The 22,748-nt window shown below is 54.9% G+C and overlaps 5 protein-coding genes across 5 annotated transcripts; 4 read left to right on the top strand and 1 right to left on the bottom strand.

Annotated features, from left to right (window-relative positions):
- Positions 1–705: 705 nt before the first annotated feature.
- N656DRAFT_705292 (kinase-like protein) lies at positions 706–2,398 on the top strand (the record flags this gene model as incomplete). The annotated part of the gene is made up of 4 exons (XM_064811262.1): positions 706–851; positions 909–1,739; positions 1,848–1,988; positions 2,089–2,398. 4 exons carry the CDS (start codon positions 706–708, stop codon positions 2,396–2,398), a joined length of 1,428 nt encoding a protein of 475 aa, XP_064672037.1.
- A 5,079-nt stretch (positions 2,399–7,477) lies between these two features.
- On the top strand, positions 7,478–9,605 carry N656DRAFT_766673 (uncharacterized protein; the record flags this gene model as incomplete). Its single annotated transcript, XM_064813496.1, has 3 exons — positions 7,478–7,540; positions 7,600–7,746; positions 7,839–9,605. The coding sequence occupies 3 exons, from the start codon at positions 7,478–7,480 to the stop codon at positions 9,603–9,605; spliced, it is 1,977 nt and encodes a 658-aa protein (XP_064672036.1).
- Positions 9,606–11,138: 1,533 nt separating this feature from the next.
- Positions 11,139–12,325, top strand: N656DRAFT_527956 (Annexin). The gene has a single exon (XM_064809968.1). The coding sequence runs from the start codon at positions 11,220–11,222 to the stop codon at positions 12,255–12,257; it is 1,038 nt and encodes a 345-aa protein (XP_064672035.1). The 5' UTR covers positions 11,139–11,219; the 3' UTR covers positions 12,258–12,325.
- A 453-nt stretch (positions 12,326–12,778) lies between these two features.
- N656DRAFT_787968 (Cse1-domain-containing protein) lies at positions 12,779–15,989 on the bottom strand (the record flags this gene model as incomplete). Its single annotated transcript, XM_064816651.1, has 6 exons — positions 12,779–13,412; positions 13,470–13,773; positions 13,827–13,909; positions 13,965–15,613; positions 15,674–15,816; positions 15,920–15,989. The coding sequence occupies 6 exons, from the start codon at positions 15,987–15,989 to the stop codon at positions 12,779–12,781; spliced, it is 2,883 nt and encodes a 960-aa protein (XP_064672034.1).
- Positions 15,990–17,524: 1,535 nt separating this feature from the next.
- N656DRAFT_705205 (uncharacterized protein) lies at positions 17,525–22,587 on the top strand (the record flags this gene model as incomplete). The annotated part of the gene is made up of 2 exons (XM_064811249.1): positions 17,525–17,842; positions 17,908–22,587. 2 exons carry the CDS (start codon positions 17,525–17,527, stop codon positions 22,585–22,587), a joined length of 4,998 nt encoding a protein of 1,665 aa, XP_064672033.1.
- Positions 22,588–22,748: the final 161 nt, after the last annotated feature.

The raw sequence follows: 22,748 nt of genomic DNA, 5'->3' as shown, positions 1-22,748 counted from the left end.
GACAAGAGGGCAGCTGGTAAGTAGGGTAGGCATATAGTTGCGTTGTAGGCGTTGTATGTGGGCGTGTTGCGTAGGCTGCTGGCTAAGGGTAGCTGACTAAGGCTTCAAATATTGTAGAATTGAACGCATTCGAAGAAAACCTTAGAAAACGCGTTTTTAAGCCTATTCTACAGCTTCAAGATTGAACTGACTGTTGGGCTGGCTTACTGGCTTACTGACTGTTGCGCGCGTGGAGGGCACCCTACTACCCCCTGGGACCCACTTTGTCCTGGCGTTTGCAGCCTACAGTGGCAATTCACTGGCCGCCCTTCAACAGCCCCGCAGCCTGGAACGGTTCCAGTTGGCTCTCACTCACCGTCGCCATCGTGATTGGTGCAACCGAAAAGTCAAGCTCCTGTGCGACTTCAGTGTCGCATAATGCATCACCTTCCATCAATCCGTAACCAACAGGCAACCGGGCAATGCCCCTCTGGCCTCTGCGGACAGCATGGGCAATGCGCCAGGGTCTGGAAATCCCCTACAGATCATCCGCCAGAGCAACGGGCTCCTCCCTGTGCAAGTCTTCTCTCGGACAAGTTATACGGAGTTGCAAGAGTTGCTTCCGAGTCCTCAGCTTGAAAGCCGGGAGGGACGTTGCCTCGGTTCATACTACTTCCAGCAACCATCTACAAGACTGAGCAGAACCAAAACTTTACCAGAGGGATGATGAACGTACCCGAATTCTCATCTGCCCCCGAGAAATACCCCGCGAGGTACGGTCCTCGGGCGAACCGCAACCAGGAACGGTGCTTTCAAATCGCCCAGAGCTTCTTCAAGAATGGCGTCGCGAGGACCAAAGCGCGATATGAGAGGTATAGGGGCATCCCTCTCCGCCATTGCAAGCCAGGCAGAAGTTGATCGTGAATCAGGTGGAAGGAGCTAGAGGAGCGTCTCCAGGATCCAGCGCTCCAGCCCAAGCGCGAGGAGCTCTACATGCAATTGAGAATGTCCGAGTCCAAGTATCTGCGCTTCCTCCGGACCAAAGAATCGCTGTCTAACTACACTCCCATCAAGACCATTGGAAAGGGCTATGCTGGCGAAGTGAAGCTGGTGCGCAGAAAGCAAGACGGACGAGTCTACGCACTCAAACGCCTTGTGAAGACGGAGATGATGTCCCATGAACAGCTTGCTCGGGTCCGGGCCGAACGCGATGCGTTAGCTGAAGCTGACAGCGACTGGGTTGTCAAACTATACACCACCTTCCAGGACAACATGTCCCTCTATCTGCTGATGGAATACCTGCCCGGCGGCGATCTGATGGCGTTGCTCATCAAGTATCAGATCTTCTCTGAGGATGTCACGCGGTTTTACGCCGCCGAAATGGTCCTGGCCATCGAAGCAATACACAGGCTGGGCTTCATCCACCGTGACATCAAGCCTGACAACATCCTCATCGACCGGCACGGCCATATTAAACTCGCCAATTTTGGCCTCTCAAAGGGCTTCCGCGGAGACCGCTCCAATGGTCGCTACAAAGAGAACCAACGACCTGGCCCCTCGGACAACCAAAAGCGCAACTCGGTCAACATCGATGAAATCAGTTTGACCGTAAGCAACCGGCCTCAAATCAACATCTGGCGGCATTGTAGGAAGGTATTGGCCTATTCGACCGTTGGAACGCCCGACTATGTCGCACCAGAGCTGTTTACAGGCCGTGGATACTCGTTTGAGATTGACTGGTGGTCACTTGGTACCATTCTGTATGCGCTCACCCGATCTACCCACACATGACATTTGGCCCGTCCTCTTAGGCGTAGTATCGGGGCTTGCGCCGTTCAGTATCCTAGAGCTATCCACTGACCGGACAGATACGAATGCCTCGTGGGCTGGCCACCGTTTGCCTCCGAGGCGGCGTACGACACCTACACAAAGATTATAAACTGGAGAGAGTCTTTCATTTTCCCCGATGACGTCCAGCTTCACCCAAATTCCATCGGCCTCGTTAAGAGGTACGCTACCGCCCTCCTCCCTACCTGACCTCAAGGTCAACGACCCCATTGCTGCCCTTCGCTTGGTTTTGAAGAGCAGACAGTGACAGATCTCTACCAGCCTTGTATGCGACCAGGAGACGCGCCTCGGCCGCCATGGAGCCGACGAGATCAAAGCCCATCCCTTTTTTGCCGGCGTCGACTTCGGCACCTTGCGGCATGTGCGAGCCCCCTTTCAGCCGGGGCTTACGTCCGACGTGGACACATCATATTTCCCGGTCGAGGACCTGCCCCAGACTGAGGAATTCAGTCCTCCGGCCGCCGCTGCCGGCCACCTAGCCAATGGTGCTACTGACGACCCCCTTAAGCCTGACATGTCTCTGCCGTTGATTGATTACACATTTAGGAGATTCGAGAAGAGCTTCATGTGAGGACTTGCTTGATTACGTTTTCGTACGGTTGAGGTCCTACATAACAGCGAACAGGGAATGGGCCCTGCCCTTCCCTGGTGCTCGGAACTTTCCACCTTCTGACTTGCGTTACAACGGCTGGCCCGGGTACGTGTATTGTACCTAGCTACATGATTGAATATGGTTCTATTCCTTGTCGAGCCCTCTTAGGTTGCGATCGGGTTGGAAGGTGTTCTGCTTGACAGGTTTCAGGGCGATCAGGTTCTCAGGTCCTGAACAGCGACTTGCTCACTGGGGCATCTGCGTTCCCCTCTTCCTCGTTGCTATCCCCGCCCCTCCCCTTACGGCCAGTTCCTGGACAGGATACCCTCGTGGGAGCACACACCGAGCCGGCACAAACAGTCAACTAGAGCTTGAGCTACTGCAGGCGCTGCGTTGTCACATACTTGGCTCGAGCTAGTGGAGCGGAATTTGCCGTTGCCTGTGCCATCGGGCGGGACTAAAGACCAACTTCTTGACTTGCCTTTCGCTATCTACGCCATATTCCCCATGTTCCACAAGGGTCTAATTATGCTCTTCCCCTCACGAACGGCTTTGCCTTGGCAGAAATGAGGAGGATGATTGCTTAAGGTGTATAGCAAAACTGGGCATTGACTCCACCATTTCGTTCTCCAGTCTCCATCCGCGCCGTCTTCATCTCCTCCTGGAGTGGTGTCATCTTCAACTTCATTGTCAAGCACCGAGACAAGACCCGAGCTCAACATACGGAAGTTTTGGACGATCTGAGATCCGTTCTTGGGAAGTACTGATACACCGGTAGGTCAAGGAACCGAGCCCAACGCTGTCACTTTTATCAGTCACGATCTAGAGATTACTTCTCAAGATCCCACGATGTGCCACTGTCGTTGTCGCATGTGGGGTAGGCCTGTAATTAAGCCGGGTCCATCCACCCCCCGGATTGGGACCCCGCCTGTATCTTCTTCTTCTTCTTCATACAGGTGGGATCAGCATGTGCCGAGCCCGAGGATACATATATCAGCTCCACGAACAGCACATAGCGTTGTTTTCCTCGCTTTGTGGTTTGTCTTTCTGTTGTAATTGTAAAACGTACGTACATACAAGTGTGGACAGTGGGGTCTTCGTGACTCCAGTTCCCGGAGATTACAGGGCCATTCTCGCTTCGTCCCCCTCCACTGGATGTTATCAGAGCGTACCGTGGGAAATGTAGAAGTATGAGATGGCAGTGGCAAGCGGGTAGATGTACATACAGTACATACCTACCTACCCAGGGGTATACGTACAAGAATGGCTCCCCAGTATCTTACATAGCTACATACTATCAATGAACCGGTCCTACTGTTCCATGCTCCGCTCCATTCAAGTTGCTCTCTAGTGTTTAACTTATGTCCGTGTAAGTGGGGATCGAGTTGAGCAGCCGAGGTTCACGTCTGAGGCGGTTGCTTACACAGTACCTAACGTTGGTCCCTTTACATACAGGCGTTATTGGCTGGTACTAACTGTACCTAAGTTCTCAGTAGTACATCACAATGAATCCCTCCTAGGCAGATACGTATCATGAGAGGTGTGGGCAGAGGGAAGGGTGATGATCTTGCCATGCGAGTCATCGAAAGGTGCCGTCTTCTGGCATCAGGCTATACCTTAGTTAGGTAGGTAGGTAGGTAGCTATGATACATGTTGCCATAGTTCAGCCGTGTTTGGTGGTGACATGCCATTGCAGCTGACGAGAGCCGGTTATAAGTATAAGGAGTGTCCGCACGGCACAGGATGCAATCAGCAGGTGAACACGACATAAGAGCTTCGAGCAGGCAACGGAGGGATGTAAGAGCGTCCAAAGTTGTCTTTCCCTAGTATGTACAGTATATACCCACACCAGTTGGACTACCTGTTCCTTTTATCCGGCACTTGCCGTCGTCAACTCTTCCTGTGGCGTAGGAGAAGCGGTCAAACAATCGCTGGAGGCATCAGTGGCGAGACCAGGACTTGGTGACCCCTTACGGATAGATAGTGTAGGTACTTGTATGTACTGTACCATCACACCCTGCATCAGAAACGACCAGAAACGGCATGCCTCCCTCGAGGTGTCCCATTCGCGGGGACCCGAAATGCCAAGGCACTGCCACCGCAGCATGCGGGCAGTATTCAGCGCATGCATGAGGGCTCACAAGGAAGGAACTTGATACGAACCTGAAGGTAAATTACCGTCAGGCTAGAAAGCAGCGTGTCTAACTCCATAGGGAGCTATGTCTCAGATGCGGAACGACTAGCAATAATTCGTGCGGGGTATGTAAGTTGATTATTGCAGGCCCAAGAGAACGAAGCTGCCAGTTGGGAAGTCATCACGACGATTCGACCTGATGAGAAAAATTAGGGCATCTTTTAGTATGCTTGAGTGAGGGAGAGCGACGGGGCAAACGTTTCAACAGATACGACAAGCATCACCATCTTGCCGTGCACCAGATAACAGGGCACCTACGGAGTGAACTTACTCAATTCCCTAACAGTCAAGCCCTGGCAGCAGCACACCATGAGACACATACACTAGCTTCTCATCCACACTCTTTTGTAGTTACCCTCCTCCGCCCGAGACGGACATTCGGCCTCGGAGCGGACAGTCCGGCATTGCAATAAGTGCACTACGCGCGTATGTAGTTTATTAGTAGCGGTCCATTGACCTGACCGCCTGCAAAAGAGATTGGATAAGGAAAATTGTGGGTCTTCACCAACGGGTTTCTAGTGGAAGAGGCAAATCGAACTAGGGGCCTTCTTCCATCGATCTTCTCAAACCTGAACCGGGAAACACTCACCAGCACTCAAGACATGCATACATACCCGGAAGCGGCCAAATCATGCTGCCGCGTAAGGGACGGGAGATTTCTGATCAGTTGAAACCTGCCATATGCACGGCATAAACTATGCCTGAATGTACGAACGACAGCGGTACAATACATACATACAATACCTACTCTCTCGTCCTATATCGAGTATCCCTGGTCTTTGCCGGGACAAGGGCACTCTGGACGGACCAGGTATAAATTCATGATTACTGTAGTGTAGGGAGCGCGACGGGCCCGGAGCCGGCTGATTTTCTGCGCGCTGATATCAACTTGACGTTCTTAGCGTCGTTCCGAGGTCACAGGACGTTGAGAACGGTTGCCGATGGCGCGAACAAAATTTGGGTTTCACAGACTGGCCGTGAGTAATCATGCAGTCACTGATGAACATTATAACGACAGATCCGAGCCCGGAGGACTGGCCCGTTTGCTGTTTCCAGGTTTATCTTCCATGAGAACCGTCGGGTACCTGACCGAAAATGCGGTCAACGGGACACCCCGTTGCCGGCCCTGTGGAACCACGCAGATCACCCCTGACCGAATTCTTTGGATGGCCTGAGCACACCTGGCAGGCCGCCATCTCCCCGATCCTACCCGCCGTCCCTCCCGTCCCGGAACGCACGGTTGCATTCTTTGCCGCTTTGGCTGTTTTGGCGGTCCAGGGACAGCTGATTGCTTTTTGATCGCTGGTGTTGGGAAATACATAGTTGCGCCTTGGCTATTCAGATCCCCGGGCCTTAACTTCCAAGTTACGATGTGTGTACACGTATTTTGTATATACATACAGTAGTGTACTGTACATACAATGATTACACTAGCGTCGGGTAGTCTTGCAGTGACAGGCCGGTTCTGCAGGATCAGCCACATGGTTTTTGGGACGCATCACGGCATTCTTCTTTCGCATATGTATGTGTGCTTCTGTTGCCTCCACAAGCTGGCGCGTGGATCCAGGTGGAGGAGTATCTGTTGAAATTCCAGCTGTGTAACATACGTTGGACACGACAACACAACTTCTTTGGCAACGGCATCAATGATTACCGGTATGGATTTGGGTACCGTCGAGGGGTATGTAGCATCTGCTCATGACCTTTGAATGGAAAGGGTGGTAAGATGATTACATTTCAGTACTGTACTGTACTCAACGCAGGCACTTACTGTAACGTTATCGAATTTCGATGTTACACATGACGGGCCATCGAACCGCTGCGACACCACCGCACGTGGATATTGTGTGTAACCCGCGGTTATCTCCGCTTCCAACCAGCCCAATACGGATTACGGATACTTATGAAGAGATGAAGACTCTCAGAATACATGATGTACTACACTAACGCTAATAGTGGGAATCAGTGTACTGAAAGTGTACTTCGTAGGCAAATGAGAATACTGTAACATTCCTCTACCGTACACGTATTGGGTGCTACACTACAAAACTAGTGCCCAGTGCGTTTGCGGGACGCCCTTAGGCGGGACCCATTTCTACGATTGGCGACTGCGGCATGGTAACGTCTAGCACGGACGAGAGACCTTGTCTTCCCACGTTCGTCTGGAATAAAAGGGGTTCCATTGGTAGCCAACAGACGCAGGGTAACGTTCTGCACTTGTAGTATACTTGACTCTTCGTCTGAAGCAGTCAGCTATACTCGGTATCCGCTGACTGCACTCGAGCGTTATACTAGCCCATATCAATCAATTATTCGCCACTCGGCTAGCTGATTTCGTTTTCGACATATTTGATTCTTTTTACGTGTACTTTCCGGTCTATTCAGAACTACTTTCCCCAGGATGTATACCAAGTACAGTAGCGTGAAACGATCACCAATAGGTAGACCCACCTTGGTACCGTAGATTGGTCTCCAATGCAATGGATTTTCTGAAAATGCCTTGGCGCGACTTGGCGCGAGATACCCCGGTACGTGCCCAGTTCCACATGCTTTATTAATCTCGCTCTGAATCTTCTTTGTCACTGTGCTGCCGGCTCTGGATCCCCCCTAAACGATTTCGTCCCACGCCTGCTTTGGGAGACGATTTTTCTTTCTGAAGCGGTGTCGGGAGCGAACCGTGGCTGGCGATTGGGAGGACTGGTTCGTTTTCGCTGAAAGGAGGCAGCAACTTCGCCCTTTCGCTAGTTAGCTACCTACCCTTGGGCTTCTTTCTTTCACAATGCACCTACTTTAATGCGTAATACCTTCGATTCCCGTTCAAAGTTCCCCTCGTGTCGATTCGCCGACGTCAAGGCACAGCGACCATGGAAGGACCCCTCAGCGTCCCGCCTGACCGGGGCACTATCATTGGGAGAGCTCTGTGGAAGGTATTGCACACCGTTTGTTTTACCCTTTTTGAGAGCGCAGTTGCTGATCCGCCGTAAAGGTGCGATATGTAATCGTAGGAGGAGCGAACCGAGAGCACACACAACCCGCACCCGTCAGCCGGATGCAGTCGAACCGTAGCTCAACACCCCGAGAGTTTTTCAAGGCCCCTCCAGAAGGCATCTATCTCTCCATCTACAAGTCCAAGGTGTGCACGCTCGTTACTTCGATCATTCGGTTCGACGAACGGTCAAGCAGGGGGGACGGGAACGACCGACTCTAACTGATTGGGCACAACAGGACGACGCGGAGCCAATACAGCAGCATGCCATCAGTACGATCAGAGATTGCCAAGTCCAGATGTTGGCGCATCGCAAACAAGGACCCGTCTTGCCGACCCTGGTCATCAACGTTGTCCCCGACCCAGCATTGGACAAGGCGCGCAAACGGCGCTCAAGCAGAACTACAGGATTCACTGCCTCCAAGGAGACGGGGCCTACCACATTGCTGTTCCGCTCTGCAGAAGACTCGCCAACCCTCCAGGAATGGGCGCGGTTCATTCAGCAACTCATCCAGCCTCATGTGCCAGAAAGAGCGCCGCTGAGCCCGGTGACGCCGGCTTCACCAACTTTCATCAACCCCTTTAGCCCCCGTCCAAGGGAACCCAGCGATTCGCTTAACAGGCCCGACAGTCGGAATAGCGGCTCTCGTCCGGGTTTCTTCAGAGCTCAAAGCACGATACAATCCGGCCGTGACCGACCGATGACCTTTTCGGATTCGCCGAGCCTGCGCTCAAAACGGAGCGACATTTCCTCACAAACGAATTCGATGATTCAGACTCACATTGGCTACCACAACTACACCTCGGTCCTTCCCGGTGACCTCCCGTCCCCGGCAACAACCGTTGGTGAATATCAAGGTGAATTCATCGAAGGTTGGACCTCGGCACAGGGCAGGTCATCTACGCTCAGCTCGCCCGCCAGGGGGCGTGACAGCATCGGGTCGCAGACACCGGCCCCTCTCCAGCCAATACTCGATTCCGGATCGGCCCCGGGCCCACGAGAAACTATCTTGGATAGGGCTTTCCAGTTGCGCTGCATTCCTGGGTCGGAGCGCGAGATCCCTGGGGAGGAGAAGTTGAGCTCTTTGGCTCGGTTTGACGCTTTAATGCGAGAAATGGATGAGAAGAAAAAACAGCGCGAAGCCGAGACGCCAAAACCAAGGCAGGAGGTGGCCGCCGCAGCAAGTACTAAAGCAGGGGATTCCGGACTGCGGAGCGTCTGGGACTCGGATTCGGACTCGGACACTGAAGAGTTGGATGAAGAGGATGATGACAGCGACGGGTTCGTTGGGGACCTTGAAGGAGACATTGAGGCCCGATTTTCAGTGCCGCCAACATCAGCCCAGCGAGCCTTAAATTTCATTGCCGGCCGGGATGGATCGGGGACGCGACCGCGAGTCTACAGTACCAGGGGCCAGCCAGCATACAATGAAGAGGCCCTCATGGCTTTATCGAGCGCCGCTCCCACTCCACTGCGGCCCCAGACAGGCTACTCGGGTACTCGAAGCAGGCCAGGAATGGCCCAGAGGACACATAGCCAGCCGCAGTTAACAACCATTATAGCGTCCTCTCCAACATCTCAAGATGGCAGCGGGCTTCTCTTCCCAACCAGCGCAGCACAGCTCCCTGAGGAGGGAGGTTCTGCCCTAGGCCGCGCGTCGCCCGTGCCAGGGCGGGCCCGCAGCTCGACCGAGCATCGACGGTCGGCGTCCAGCGCTAAACGACTTAGTTTTGGCGAGTTTACCAGGCGACTCAGCAGCACCAGCAGCCTGCTCTTGGTGCAACCCAACACCAGCGGCGCCAGCAGCCGCGCGAGCAACAGCGATCTGGATACAGCCCCGCTACCGCAGCAGCCACTTCCGCAACCGTCGCACCATCTGCACCCCAGAGCTGCCCCGCCGCCGCCTCAGCATCAGCAGCCGCCTCTTTTAGGAGGCGAGCGAGAACGATGCGGATGGCGAGGCAGCGTCGGGGTTTTTGGAGGTGGTGAGAACGGCTTCCTCTGACTTGGTGGTGCTTGTCGTGTATTGATATCTGCACATTTGTACAGCCATATCCTTCCGACCGGCAAACTCCTTTTTTATTTACATTTTTTTGTATTCAACCATATTTGCCATCTACCATCTACACTCAACACCCAACACTCAGCATAACCGCACACACCACGGCCAACAACCAAACCCTCACCAACAAAACACTCCCCAAAGCTCCGCCTACTCACTGATCCGATTGAAGCTATTGTTGTGATACGACCGACACATGATGGACCAATTTTGCAAAGGGGCAACGGCATCTGGCGTTAATAGTACAACATGACGAGGTGGTTCCCGCTCAATGAAGCCCAACCAACCAATGATTTCATTTACATAGCATGTGGTTGTGGGCAATGAAGCGACGGCCTTTTTTTTCGAATCTCAAAAAGTCGCTTTGCATTTTCTCTCATTAGCGGCATAGTTGCTCTTCCTGATTCGCTATTTCCCTTCTTACATTCCTGTAAATAGTACATTTTGAATACTATATCCAGATGGATGGTACGGAGCGCATATCATGAGGAGATGCGTATTCGTCGTATCATGATGTACGATAAAATATAGCACATACATACCTCTCAGGATGCCATGGAACTGGTTGCACCATCCACTTCTTCGGATCCAACTCTACTATTTCAAACCCAACGGCACGGGCTGTTGATGCAAAGGAAGTCTGTCGTCGATGCAAGTCGGGTCTCCGGACTCGATTACCCGCCAGGCATTCTTGGTTGGCGGTTCTTAACCATCTCAGGCAACGAGCTGGGAGTCTTGCACCTGCTGATTGGCCGGTTCGCGATTCAGACTTACGGCGGCCACCTGGGGAAGTGGCGCAGGGAAGAGGCACCGATTATTGGAGGAGGCCTCTGTTTTCAATCTGGGATCAATAAGTACAAGAGATGGACTTTTGGTTATCAGCATTGAAGCCGCCTCTGATACCTTGTTCTCCATCAGGACTTGTCGTCTCGCCTCTCCCTACTGTACCGTTCGCAACAACACCAAGTTCCAACACTTCGCGTCAATGAGCTCACAACCACCCTACTACGGCCAGCAGCCCCCGCAGGGCTACGGTGCGGGTGCCCCAAATCCGGGTAGCGGCCCCAACACCGGATACGCTCCTCAGGGATATCCACCCGCGGGTGCTCCGGGTGCTCCGGGCGCTCCATACCAGTATCCACCGCCGGGACAAGGTCCTCCGGGCCAACAACCTGTGCCAGGCGCCCCGGGCCAATCGCTGTACCAGCCGCAGTTTCAAGGCTACACCGGACCTTACCAGAACAACCAGCCGTATCCCCAACCGCCGCCTCCCGGTACGCCCGCATATGGACAGCAGCAGCAGCCTCCTCCTCCCCATGCCAATGCTCCTCCATACGGGCAACCGCAGCCTCCATATGGCCAACCACCACCACCAACAGCAACGGGTTATGGCCCGCCGCCACCCCAGCAGCCCGGTGGCTATCCCGTAAGCCCATCCACGTGTTGTTAACGTATCTGTCGCCCATGGGACATTGAGAATTGACGATAAACCCTCAGGCTCAGCAATGGCAGCAGCCGCAGCAGCAGCAGCCCTTCCCCCCTCAACAGGGCGCGCCGATGGGGGGGTACGGGTACGGGACCCCGAATCTGATGCCAGTGCAGCCGACGCCGGCCTCTGCGGGGTACGACACGGCGCAAAAGGCCTGGGCGCAGCCCGTCAACACGGCGAGCGACGTCGAGGCGCTGCGCAAGGCCATGAAGGGCATGGGGTGCGACGAGAAGGCGCTGATCCGGGTGCTGACGCAGCCGCAATACTCGAACCCGTGGGCCATGGCGCAGCTGGTGCGCGACTACGACAGCCGGTTCCTGCGCAGCCTCGAGGACGACGTGCGCAGCGAGACGCGCGGCGATTTCGAGACGGCCCTGCTAGCCATCTTGCGCGGGCCCTTGCGGCACGACGTGCACGTCCTCACGCGCGCCCTCGACCGCCTCGGCACCGACGAGGAGGCGCTCATGGACGTGCTGCTCGACCGGTCCAACGCCGACCTGCGCGCCATCGCGGCCGAGTACCGCCGCGTGAACAACAACCGGGATTTGTTGACCGCCATCCGCGACGACCTGTCGAGCGACGACGCCCTGTTCCGGCTGTACAGCATGGTGCTGTCGGCGACGCGCGCCGAGGACGCCGCGCCCGTGCTGCCGCACGAGATCGACCAGAAAGTCACCGAGCTGCAGCGCGCGACCGAGGGGACCATTGGCGCCAACGCCGTGGCCGTGGCGCAGATCTTTGCCAGCAGCAACGCGGCCCAGCTCCGCGCCGTGGCCGACGCCTACCAGACAAAGTACCACCGCTCGCTGCAGGAGGTCATTGAGAAGGAGTTCCGGGGCGACATGGAGGACGCGCTGCTGCGCATGCTGATGGCGAGCCGCGACCGCGCCGCGTCCGACGCACAACGGCTGCGTGAGGCACTGATCAAGAAGAAGGAGACGCTTTTTGTTAATCGGTTGGTGAGTCTCTACTGGGACGGGCCGCGGTTGCAGGCGGCCAAGGATGCGTACAGGAAGAAGTTCCATTGCACCCTGGCCAAGGACGTCAAGGACGCGCTTAAGGGGGATCTTGAGGATTTCGCTTTGGCTCTTATCAGGGAGAAGTGAGGACGCGATTGGTTGCTAGTTTGCCGCTTTTAGCTATGTAGATGCTGCGTTTCTGGTTTCGCACACAGAACGGAGGCTGAGATGGTTAATCCCTTCTCGTTATGGCTTAAATCTACAATACAAATGGTGTTGGTTGGTCAAGTGAAGGTGCCATACTCGACGAGATTCGTCATGCAGTCCACTTTATCAGGGCAATATGCACTTGCATTGCCCACAGCAGATAAATAAGAATCTACTTGGATACTCCCAACATAGACACACCTGAGTATCCCCTCATAATGCCTCGGCCGGTAATCCATCCTCCACATAGTGTTTTGTTGCCCGCAAGTAGGGGTTGGTTGACACACCCTTCTCTACCGCAGCGCAGCTCTCTCTCTCTCATAGCTCCGAGAGCAACCCTCCCAAAATCCCAACCGACCAAAAGTCCACCCCATATTCATTTCCCACCCTGCAAAAACACCCAAGCCACCAAAGCACACACCGCCAGTCAACCGCCCCAGAGCCTTTTTTATCTATCCCCATTATGCTAAGTAGGGGCTCAGCGCAGCCTTGGCTTCGGGCGTGAGCCTCTCGGCAACAAACGTCATAATCTTGCCTCCATGCCGCTGGTTCGCCTCCTTCATGTACTGGCTCACCCACTTGTCCACCTCGAGAATCTCGGGGAAATCGTCCCTCGGCCCGCGCTTGCACGTGTTGAGCGGCGTGAACCCGACGCCGAACCCAATGTCATCGACGTCGGCCTCGTTAACAATCTCATCCCCGAACCCAGCCGCCACCTTCGGCGGGTTCTTGAGCAGATCCAGCAGGTTGTTGCACGTGAAGCCCCACCCCTTTTGGTACCGCTCCGCGAAAGCGACCGATTCGCATAGTGTCTTGGTGTACGAGATGACGCCCAGTTTGCGGTCGACCGGGCGGGCAAACTGGCCCGTGGTGGGCAGGATGATGGTCAGGTAAAAGGGGGTGAAGACGTTTGCCTGGATGGCCTCGGCGTGCTTGATGAAGAAGTCCGCGCCCATCTTTCCTTTGTCACCGGCTCTTGCCGAGACGAGGTGATAGAAACGGGCGACCCGCGACTTGTAAGAGTCGGTTGGGTTGGTTTGCAGCTTGCTGAAGACTAGTGTAATGATGGTCCCAAAATAAGGTTCCAAGACGTCCCTGATCAGTGCCTGGTAAGCGACTGTCAGATACAGAGGGAAGAAGATTGCTACTCACCCTGGGAATGTGCCGACGATGGCCTCGAGAATATCGAAAGCATTTTGCTCTGTCTTCTTCCCGGCAAGCAGACGCTGGAAGATACTCAGGAACGGCTCCAGCTTGTTTTCCGCCTTGATTTCCTCTCCAGCCCTGGGAATAATGGCGACAATAAATCTCGACAGCGGTGGGACGTTGCCCCTTGTTTCCCATGGCCCCGGGGCAAGGACCGCTTCGATCAACACCTTGAAGTCGCCAGGTACTTGAGCCGCCGGACTGAGCTCGAGGAGCAGGGCAAAAATCTGAAAGACAAAAGGGACAAATTCTGCAGACCAAACGTCAGAAGGTGGTGATAAAGAGAGCGACTGATGTACTCACCAGAGACATCCTCATTAAGGATGGCCGCGAAAGGCTCCCAAAGCCGACCTAGCAAGTTCACCTTGGGCGAGCTGCTGCAGTATCTACATCAAGTTAGACGCGCATGGCTTCTTCGTGGAGAGCTCACGGGGGCCTTACCTGACAAGGGCGCCTATTGCTTCGAAGTGGTAGTAGTAGAAACGCGGGTTGCTAGGATTCTCCTTGATGACGTTGGTGATATTGATCAGGTGGGTGAGGATACTCTCGATACCGCACTCGACTGCCCCATCCTTCATCACAATCAGAACCCTCATGATACACCTCATCAAGAACTCATTCTCCTGCAGCTTTGCGGCTGACGTGTCCTTCTCAATTAGCGCAAACAAGTGCTCCAGCAGATCCTTGGCATAAGGTTGTATGTCGCTCCGCGGGAACAAGTGCTGCCCGTTCTCATCCGTCAAATAAAGTACTCGCTCTACAGCAATCGCCGCATAGGTGTAGACGACATAGTTGGATGAGGCCAGGTTCTGGATAAGGGGCTGAAGGGCAGTTGTCCACTGCGCCTTGTTAAGCTGACTGCGGAAATTGTATAGATACTTGATAGCGTCCACCTTGGCGATAGGTTGAGTCGCTTCGGAGAGAAGGTCTGCAGCGATGTTTTGCTCGAAGAATTGGATGACGTTGACGTGGCTATTTACCGTCCTCACTCCGTGAGCCGCAGTGACGGCGCCCTTTGCAGCGATGGCCAAGAAGAGATAGACGGCAGTGTCCTTTGCCTTCCAGTCGGTCTTGCCCAAGGCCAGGTAGTGGTTGATGTACTTGAAGACGACTTCGGTCACGAGAAGTTCAAAATTCTCGAGCAGTTTCCGCAAAAAGTCGGTTGCCGCTCTTCTCCTGGAGTCGGTATCCGAGCCTTCCAGGTCGCGGCGGATAAACTCAATCGGCTCGTCCTCGAACATTTCAATATCCGACTCTCTAAGCGAGACATTGGGGAGAACCACCTTCTCGACGATGGTGCTCAGGATCTGCTCGTTGTTGAAGATTTGGGCGTGGCTGGACACCGACGCGACAGCTGTGAGAAATTGGAGCGCCTTGCTCGTGAGGATGTCGTATCTCTTTTGCGGGCCAACACTTGACAGCACGTTCCAGGCGCTGTTTGTAAATTCCTGGACGTAGTACTTAAAGTCATCGTCGTACTTATTCGTGAACAGCTGAAGGGCGTCGCAAATGTCTGACTTGAGCGTCTCGAGAGGGGTGGCTTCTTCGTCTTCGGCGTCAAATACCGGGTTCGTGTACGAAAGATACTTGTGAAGGATGACGGTAATGGGCTTCAGGTTCGTCTCGATGACTGGAGGCAGATCCTGGCACGACAGGTCGTAGAAAATTCTGGTCAGCAGGCTCATGGTCTCGAGCCAGCCCTTGAGTGCAGTCTCGTTGTCTTTGTTTGCCTCGATCTGCTGGTCCGCAATACCCAGCATCTGGATGAAGGGGTCGCCGAAGGTCTCGACGACGTGCAAAATCTCCCGGTTGAGCTCGTTGGATTGGAACAGGGGACGCCACCGCACGAAGATGGAGTGTGCGACTTCCAAGACGCCATTTGTAACCTTGTAGTCGGTGTTGGAGAGGCGGCTGACAAGGTCTCTGATCAACGTGTCCCATCGTTCCCAGAAATCCGAGTCGGCGATTATGCTGATGGCTTCGCCGAGCTGTGTCTGTATCGCTGGTGGGGATGAGATCATCAAGCCAACAAGCTCCTGCTTGATGGTCTGCACCTCGTCGAGGGGAAGCTTGTAGTTGCCCTCTTCGTCCTGAGCTACCGTCAGAGGCCGACCCGGGCAGTATGGAGGTCACGACGGGATCGCACGTACCACATAGTTATGGCGGATGAAGTTCTTGAAGGCGAGGGCGGCGGCAAGGCGGATGTTGGAGGATTGAGTTCCACTGCTGACGATGCTCAGAAGGGAGAGAGAATATTTCGGCTTCTTGGCCTCTTCCTTGAGTGCATTTTCGGCTGCACAAAACCAGCTTGTTAGCTCAAGACATGCAGGAGGTAGGTCCTCGAAGCGACAGCGGGGTGGTTGCGCTTGGCCAGGATTGCGACGGAGGAAACTTGCCTTTGCGATGATGCTTCGCATCCAGAGTCGCATTCAGTAGCTGGGCGAGATGGTCTATGGGAGAGGCCATGGCGGGAAAGTCGGTTCAGACGTTCTGTGGTGACGGCGACCCGGAAGGACCAGGAAACGAAAAACAAAACACTGAAAAAGCAGTGATGGTTGCTGAGGAGTGATTGGTGGGCCTGCTACCTCGATTCTAGAAATTGGGGAGCTCGAAGTCAGAGCGGGGCATTTGGCACTGCGGGAGGACGGCATCAGCCGCGACCTCCCCTGACACCCCTCACTCAGAAAAGAAGTGGAGACCTTACGTTAAGGTCTGGTAATTACCTAAGTATAATACACTCCTGTACGGTCTTACAATACCTTATTACCCTTGTCACCAAACCTGCTTTTTCACCTCTAACTTGTCCTCAAGATCCTTACAGCCAGGCCGACTTTGTTATCCTCACTCCGTGAACTTTCGGATTTCAAATACTATACGGGCTCAAGCTATGATGGGCTAACATATTAGGTCTCCCTTCCCTTTGTTCACCTCTTAATCCCTTCATTTCCTCGTTTTCTTTTCAAAAAGCTTTTTCCAGCATACGGCAGCCAAGAGGTAATTGGTTAGTTATGGCTAAGTGCCGGTGGGGGTCGGGTTGAAGCTAGTTCGAGGCAAAAGACGTGCTCCAGAGCTAAGCAAACCCTTGCTTCCTGGCCCCAGATTTCACTGGACGGAAATCATGGGATGGGCACTCCATCGTCATCATCGGCCGACGACCCGACGCAGAGCAAAACGATACCTCACCTTTTTCCCGTCTCTTCTTTCATCCAATCCTCCAATGTGCCACGTTCAACCAACGCTTCCATTGCGCTGATCGATACCTTGTCCAGCGCATACCGAAAATCGCAAAGCTTCAGCCAATAACGAGCGATTGCAGCCCTGAAGGCTTGAACTGTGCATAACCAAGAGGGTGCCCACCATCAGGCTGACTTCCAACGACGGCCTTGCGTCGAGGGCGTGTATGTGGGTGGGTGCTTGTGTGCGTGCGGGCGCGATCAAGTTACGGTCCAGTGTCGTCGCCAGGCAGTGCTGGATGGTGACGGCGGACAACAGGCAATTGGCGTGCTTATCGGGCCCCTTTGCGACATAAGGTCTTGACCTAGGCTTGCTTCACACCCTTTTATACCATTTTTATGCACCCGCCCTAGCATACTGTATGTAAGTCGATGTCATTGGGATTCCCGATCCCACGCCACTGGCTTTGTCTTGTCTTGTTGATACGTCGATACGTCGATACGACTACACCCCCGTCCTGCCTCCAGAAAAAAAAAAATCCCGAACCCATGACCACTCCCACCATTGCTCTCTTGCCATCCACCCTCAGCCTTTTCAAGCTTGCATGCGGCTCCTGCAAGCTCCTGCACGGTTAAACCTCTCTCATTCGTCTTTGGACCCTCGGTCTTGGCAGCTTGACCTCAGAGACCCGGCTCAGATTCCTCTCGTTGTCTACTCTTTGATGCCTTCTCCGGTGTATCTCGGCTTCCTCGACCCATGAACCCGTCGCTAACATGCTCCGGCGACTAGCGTCTCTGGGTCACCCGGCCTCTGAGGATCAGCAGCCCATGTCACCTTCGCCGGGCGACGAGCAACCACCCTACGAGGCGAAGGGCACTGGCGGTTTAGCTGGTGTCTTTAAAGGCTTCGGCGGCGGCGGCGGGAAACTGACAAAATCTCCGCCGCCTCCCCAACAGCCTTTCGCGCCTATCCCTCCGTCACATGCCCTCGAGCGGCCCGATATTACCTCGCTACCGCCCGCCGTGAATGGGATCCCTCCAGAGCATATTGAGCTGTTTGGGCGTCTGAAGGATGGGCAACTCGGAGAGCGGATAGCTGCCGCAAACTCGCTTCGCTATGCCATATCCGATTTCCCCCTCAATCCTGTGCGTGTTGAGTTTTTGGGTCACCCAGGCCAACTCTAGGAGCTCGTCCTGACATGTGCTCGCAGGTCCTCGAAATCTGGTACGCCGCCAAAGATCTAATCGACCCGGTAAACCCGACAAATGCTCGCCACCTCGCATGGGAACTCCTTACCGAGTGTATCAAGTATCCGTCTTCTACCGACCTGGAGCGGCGCGAGTACTTTCAGACTGTGACCGCCACGGTGCATCCCCAGGACTTCCACCTCCAGCTAGCTGCGCTCGAGGACCTGACAAATCGGGGCCGCAATGTCTCCGGTTTCTACTATGATATCTTCCCGCTCCTCACACGATGGCTGCAGGAGGCTTACAAGGCTGCGAGAAGCGCTCGGAGACAGGCATCTCGTGGGGGTAGCAAGGCTTCCAAGGGCAAGGCACTGTCATCCGGGGAGGACAAGAACCTGTCGCAGCTGATAACGCTGATCAAGGACGTCATCAAATTCAACTTCAAGTTTGCCACGGATGCCGTGGTAGGGACTTTGATGGACATACTTCTCAGGATATGCATGAACACAAGTGTGGAAGATGATTTGAGGGCATGCATCAACGTCATTGATGCCGTGGTCACCTTCGGCGCCATCCCGAACGACAAGCTGAAAGACTGCATGCAGGTCCTAAGCTCGGTCCACTGCCTCGTTCCCAACCTGCAAAAGGACTCGTGGCACACAATATCCAACATTTGCCGATCACATCATGGCCAGTCGACTGTCAGGATATTACTGGACCTTCTACGGACATATCCTAGCGCGCCCGAGAAGGACAAGGAGAAGGATTCGGTGAGGGACGTCCGGGGTGCCCTCTCGGTCCTCAAGAAGCTCATGTCCAAATCCGCTGAAAAGGGATATCCGTCTGTTCCGCTGGCGCTCCTCGTAGACGGGCTGGCAACAGTTTCCAAGAGCAGCTCAACGAGGGTAGCAAGCGAGGTTTTGAAGCTGATCAATTCGCTGTTCGATGGCCCCAACGGCAGCGTAAATCCTATAGTAGCCGAAGAGCACTGGTCTGCAATCTTCTCGGTGGCTGCGCAATGCGCGACCAAGGCCGTTTACTCACCTGCCAAAGACCCCGGCGCCTCACTCTTGTCGCCAGGGTCCAAAGAGGAACAAGAAACGGAGGATGGCGTGGCGCTACAGTTAAAGTTTCTGATCGGCAGGATAGAAAGTCTGCTCACTCAGGAGAGTTCTGAATTCTTGCAGCGCGACGATTGCATAGAGTTCTTCACCCAGGTCCACCATGTTCTTTCCGACTCCGCCGCCAGTCTCGTGATTGCACACTTCAAAGAGCACCGGAGTTGTTTCCCCTCCGAGGTGGACTGGCAGAAGAATCTCAACCTTGTGTTGGACGGCTTCTATCTCAACCGGAATCGAGACCCGCTCACTCGGCTCCGTGCTTTGGAGCTCATGGTCGAGGTGCACAATTTCCTCCATCTTGCCCAAGACCTTGTTCAAGAGGAGTCGGTCGTTGAACTTGTCCAGCGGATACTTTGTGAGCTGGCAGCCGAGGATAACACGCTTGTCCTCCAGGAAACAGTTGCGTTTCTGGTTGATGTAGCCGGCACCGCAGGTACTCGCCTCGTTGATGATATTCTCGATGCGTTCAAGGCCGTGGTTGCCAAGGAGATGTCCAAGTCGCCGTTGGCCATGCTAGCAGCCCCCAGGACTGCCCTGCCCTTTTCTTCCAGCCAAACTGTCTACTTCGCGAACCAGAGCCTTTCCAACGTGGTGACCAGGGGGTATGTCCAGATTTTCATCCGTGGAATGAGAATTGACGGTTCAAAGTCGGCTAAGGCGTTCACTGCGCTTGTTCACATTGCTCGCTCAAACTCTTGCGAAGTCGATGCTCGACTCACGGCTATGAAGATGCTATTTCGCCTCCGGGCCGATTCTGAGCATCAAGTCTATCTTACCACGCTGACCGAAAACGAGAGCCTTGCTGGAGTGCTTTACCGGACCGAGTCATCCCTCGCGCGGAAACTAGCGGATGATGCGGCTCAGCCGCCCAGGTTGTCGAGGGCAGACCACGGCGGCCCGAGGCCATCCCGGGGCATATCGTTCACCCAGGGGCAGACGACAGATCGGGGGATTCCGATTCGGTCCGCCTCTACTCCAAAACCCACCATTCACCAAGGTCAGAGGCTTTGGTCGGTACCTGACGCGGATGCGTTGCCAGAAACCCCACCGGATAAGCCAAGCAGGCTGGTCCTGTCCCATAAAAGGGACTCGTGCGGAAAAGACCACGCTGTTTTGGGTATGACGTCCTGGTTAGATGCATTGTTGAGCCTCTTCCACCAGGGATGCGACTGGGAGGTGTACAGTTTCATACTGGTGCATCTTCCAGCGCAACTCGCCAACCACCCCATCTTCAAAGATGCGATAACTCATATCCAGGAGCTCCGACGTCTCCTGTGCGAGATGATCCGCATGAACAGCTTCCTGGAGCCGCCGAATTCATCGGGGCTTCGTCGCACTGATGTGGCTAATTGCCTGTTCCACTCTCTCGTTATCCTCCTAAGCTACCACCAGCATTTCCAGAAGATGGACGAGGACGAGATTGTGAGAACATTTACACATGGGATTACAGACAAGACCGCAAAGACATGCATCCACGCCCTCTCAGTGTGCTGCCACGAGCTGCCGTTATCAGTCAGCAAATCCCTCGTTACCATTTTGCAGAAGATGTCGCAAGTCATCACCCAGCCGTTTGTGGCGATGCACATCCTCGAGTTCCTGGCCTGCCTCAGCCGGCTGCCCTCGCTGTACTCGAATTTCCGGGAGGATGAGTATCGCATCGTGTTCGGCATCTGCATCCGATACCTGCAATACGTGCGTGAGAAGAAGCCCTCGTTGCGAGGCAGCGTCATTAGCGAGCCGTCAACCCCCAGCATCGTTGTAGCTAGCCACCCGGATGTCCTCGGTCAACAGCCTGTCACCGACGATCTCCCACAGTACGTATACGCTCTTGCGTACCACGTCATCACATTCTGGTTCCTTGCGGTCAAGATGCCAGATCGGCCAGGCCACATTGGTTGGATCGCCAAGAACCTCTTCACCGACGTAGATGGAAGGGCGAGCAATGAGGAGCAAGCGCAGATTACCCTAGATTTCATGCAGCGTGTGGCTTTCTCAGATGCCTCTGATTCAGCTCAAGATCCTCTCTTCACCGAGGAGTATTTTGGCGAGATCCATCAAAAGCGCTGGATCATTGGGAACAGCATCATCACGATTCGTCAAGCACAGGAGGCTGGCTGGGCCGAGATTACGCGCCGCTACCCTTCGGGCACATCGTCATTCGCGATCCGCGTCGAATATTCCCCCACACCCAACCAGCCTGCCCCTGACGGGTCCGATGCTGCGGCGTGGGAAGGACGCTTCCAGCACGGCATCACCATATTCCCCAGCCATCTGTTAATGCAGCTGTTGGCCCCGATGCCGCAGATATACGATCCAGCGATCCGCCCTATCCCGCTTCCAGACGAAGAGGCAGTCGATCGAGCAATCCGCAACTTTGACCGCAACTCGGCAGTTGATTCGCACAAAGTTGGCGTTATCTACATCAAGGAGGGGCAAACGAACGAGGCGGACATACTTGCCAACACGATTGGCGGGCCTGACTATCTGGAGTTCCTCAAAGGTCTAGGCCCCTTGACTCGGCTGAAAGGGGCCACCTTTAACACACAGGGTTTGGACCGTGAAAACGACATTGACGGGCAGTACACATATTGCTGGCGGGATCGCGTGACAGAGATTGTGTTCCACGTAACGACGCAAATGCCAACCAATCTCGAGACGGACCCGCAGTGCATCATGAAGAAGCGGCACATCGGAAATGACTTTGTCAACATCATCTGGAACGACTCGAGCCTGCCCTTCAAGTTCGACACCTTCCCATCCCAGTTCAACTACGTCTACATTGTCATCACGCCCGCGCCGCGGTATTCGTTTCTGGCCTCACGGGAGATGGCCAGAAAGCGGCAGGAAGAGCGCAAGGCCGGCGGCAGCGGCAGCAGCCCGTCACCATTCTTCATGGTCCAGGTCATGAGCCAGCCGGGGTTCCCCGAGATCTCGCCGGCCGCGGAGCCAAAGATGGTCAGCCTCAAGGCGCTGCCCAGCTTCGTCCGCCTGCTCGCGCTCAACGCCTCGGTCTTCTCCCTCGTCTGGGCCAATCGAGAAGGTGGCGAGCATGTGTCCTCGTGGCGCAACCGTTTGAGAGAGATCAACAGGCTCCGCGAACGCTACGGGCCAAAGACGGCGCACGGCTACCCGGCTGTCGCCCCCTCGCCGCCCCCGGCCTCCTCCGCCCTCAGCCCTGTCGCCGCAGGCGGTTTGCCCGTCATGAGTACCCATGGGCATGGGCACGGGCACGGGCATGGACTGGGGCTTCACCAGCAGGGAATGAGCCAGCCTGCGCTAGGAAGCACGGTCGTGGGAGGCGGCGTCGGAAGCGGCAGCGGAGAGAGTGTTGGCGCTGGCGGAGGCGTTGGCGGCGGCGGAGGATCGCGGCCGGCGAGCGGCGTGCGCGATAGTTTCAGCAGCTTGAGACGGTCGTCGGTGGCTACCTTCTTCACGAGCGCCAGCACGGACCAGACGACCACGTCGCACCGCTCGTCGATGCTCTCGACGGCGACGACGGAGAATGCAGAGGTGCTCATGCAGCAGCAGCCTAGCACTGCCGAGGCGTTGGTGGATTCGGTGGATTTCTCCAAGTGGACTTGAGCTTCTTCCTTCGTTTTATGGACTTTTGTGTGTTAATGGGCATTGCTTGGATTGGGTTGGTCTGCGCTTCTCAAAATGGGGTTTGGTTTGGGTTGGGTTGGTCAAAATGGAAATAAATAAATCTCCAGATGGATGATGATGGGATTGGACGGGGCATAGTG

This window comes from Canariomyces notabilis, assembly GCF_033297395.1.
Source record: "Canariomyces notabilis strain CBS 508.74 unplaced genomic scaffold N656scaffold_5, whole genome shotgun sequence".
NCBI lineage: Eukaryota > Fungi > Ascomycota > Sordariomycetes > Sordariales > Chaetomiaceae > Canariomyces > Canariomyces notabilis.
Note: the sequence above shows the minus strand (reverse complement) of the source record. Positions and strands in the feature narration are given on the sequence as shown.

Excerpts from the sequence above, each read along its gene's own strand:
- N656DRAFT_527956 (XM_064809968.1), top strand. The coding sequence starts at position 11,220 with ATGGGGGGGTACGGGTACGGGACCCCGAATCTGATGCCAGTGCAGCCG.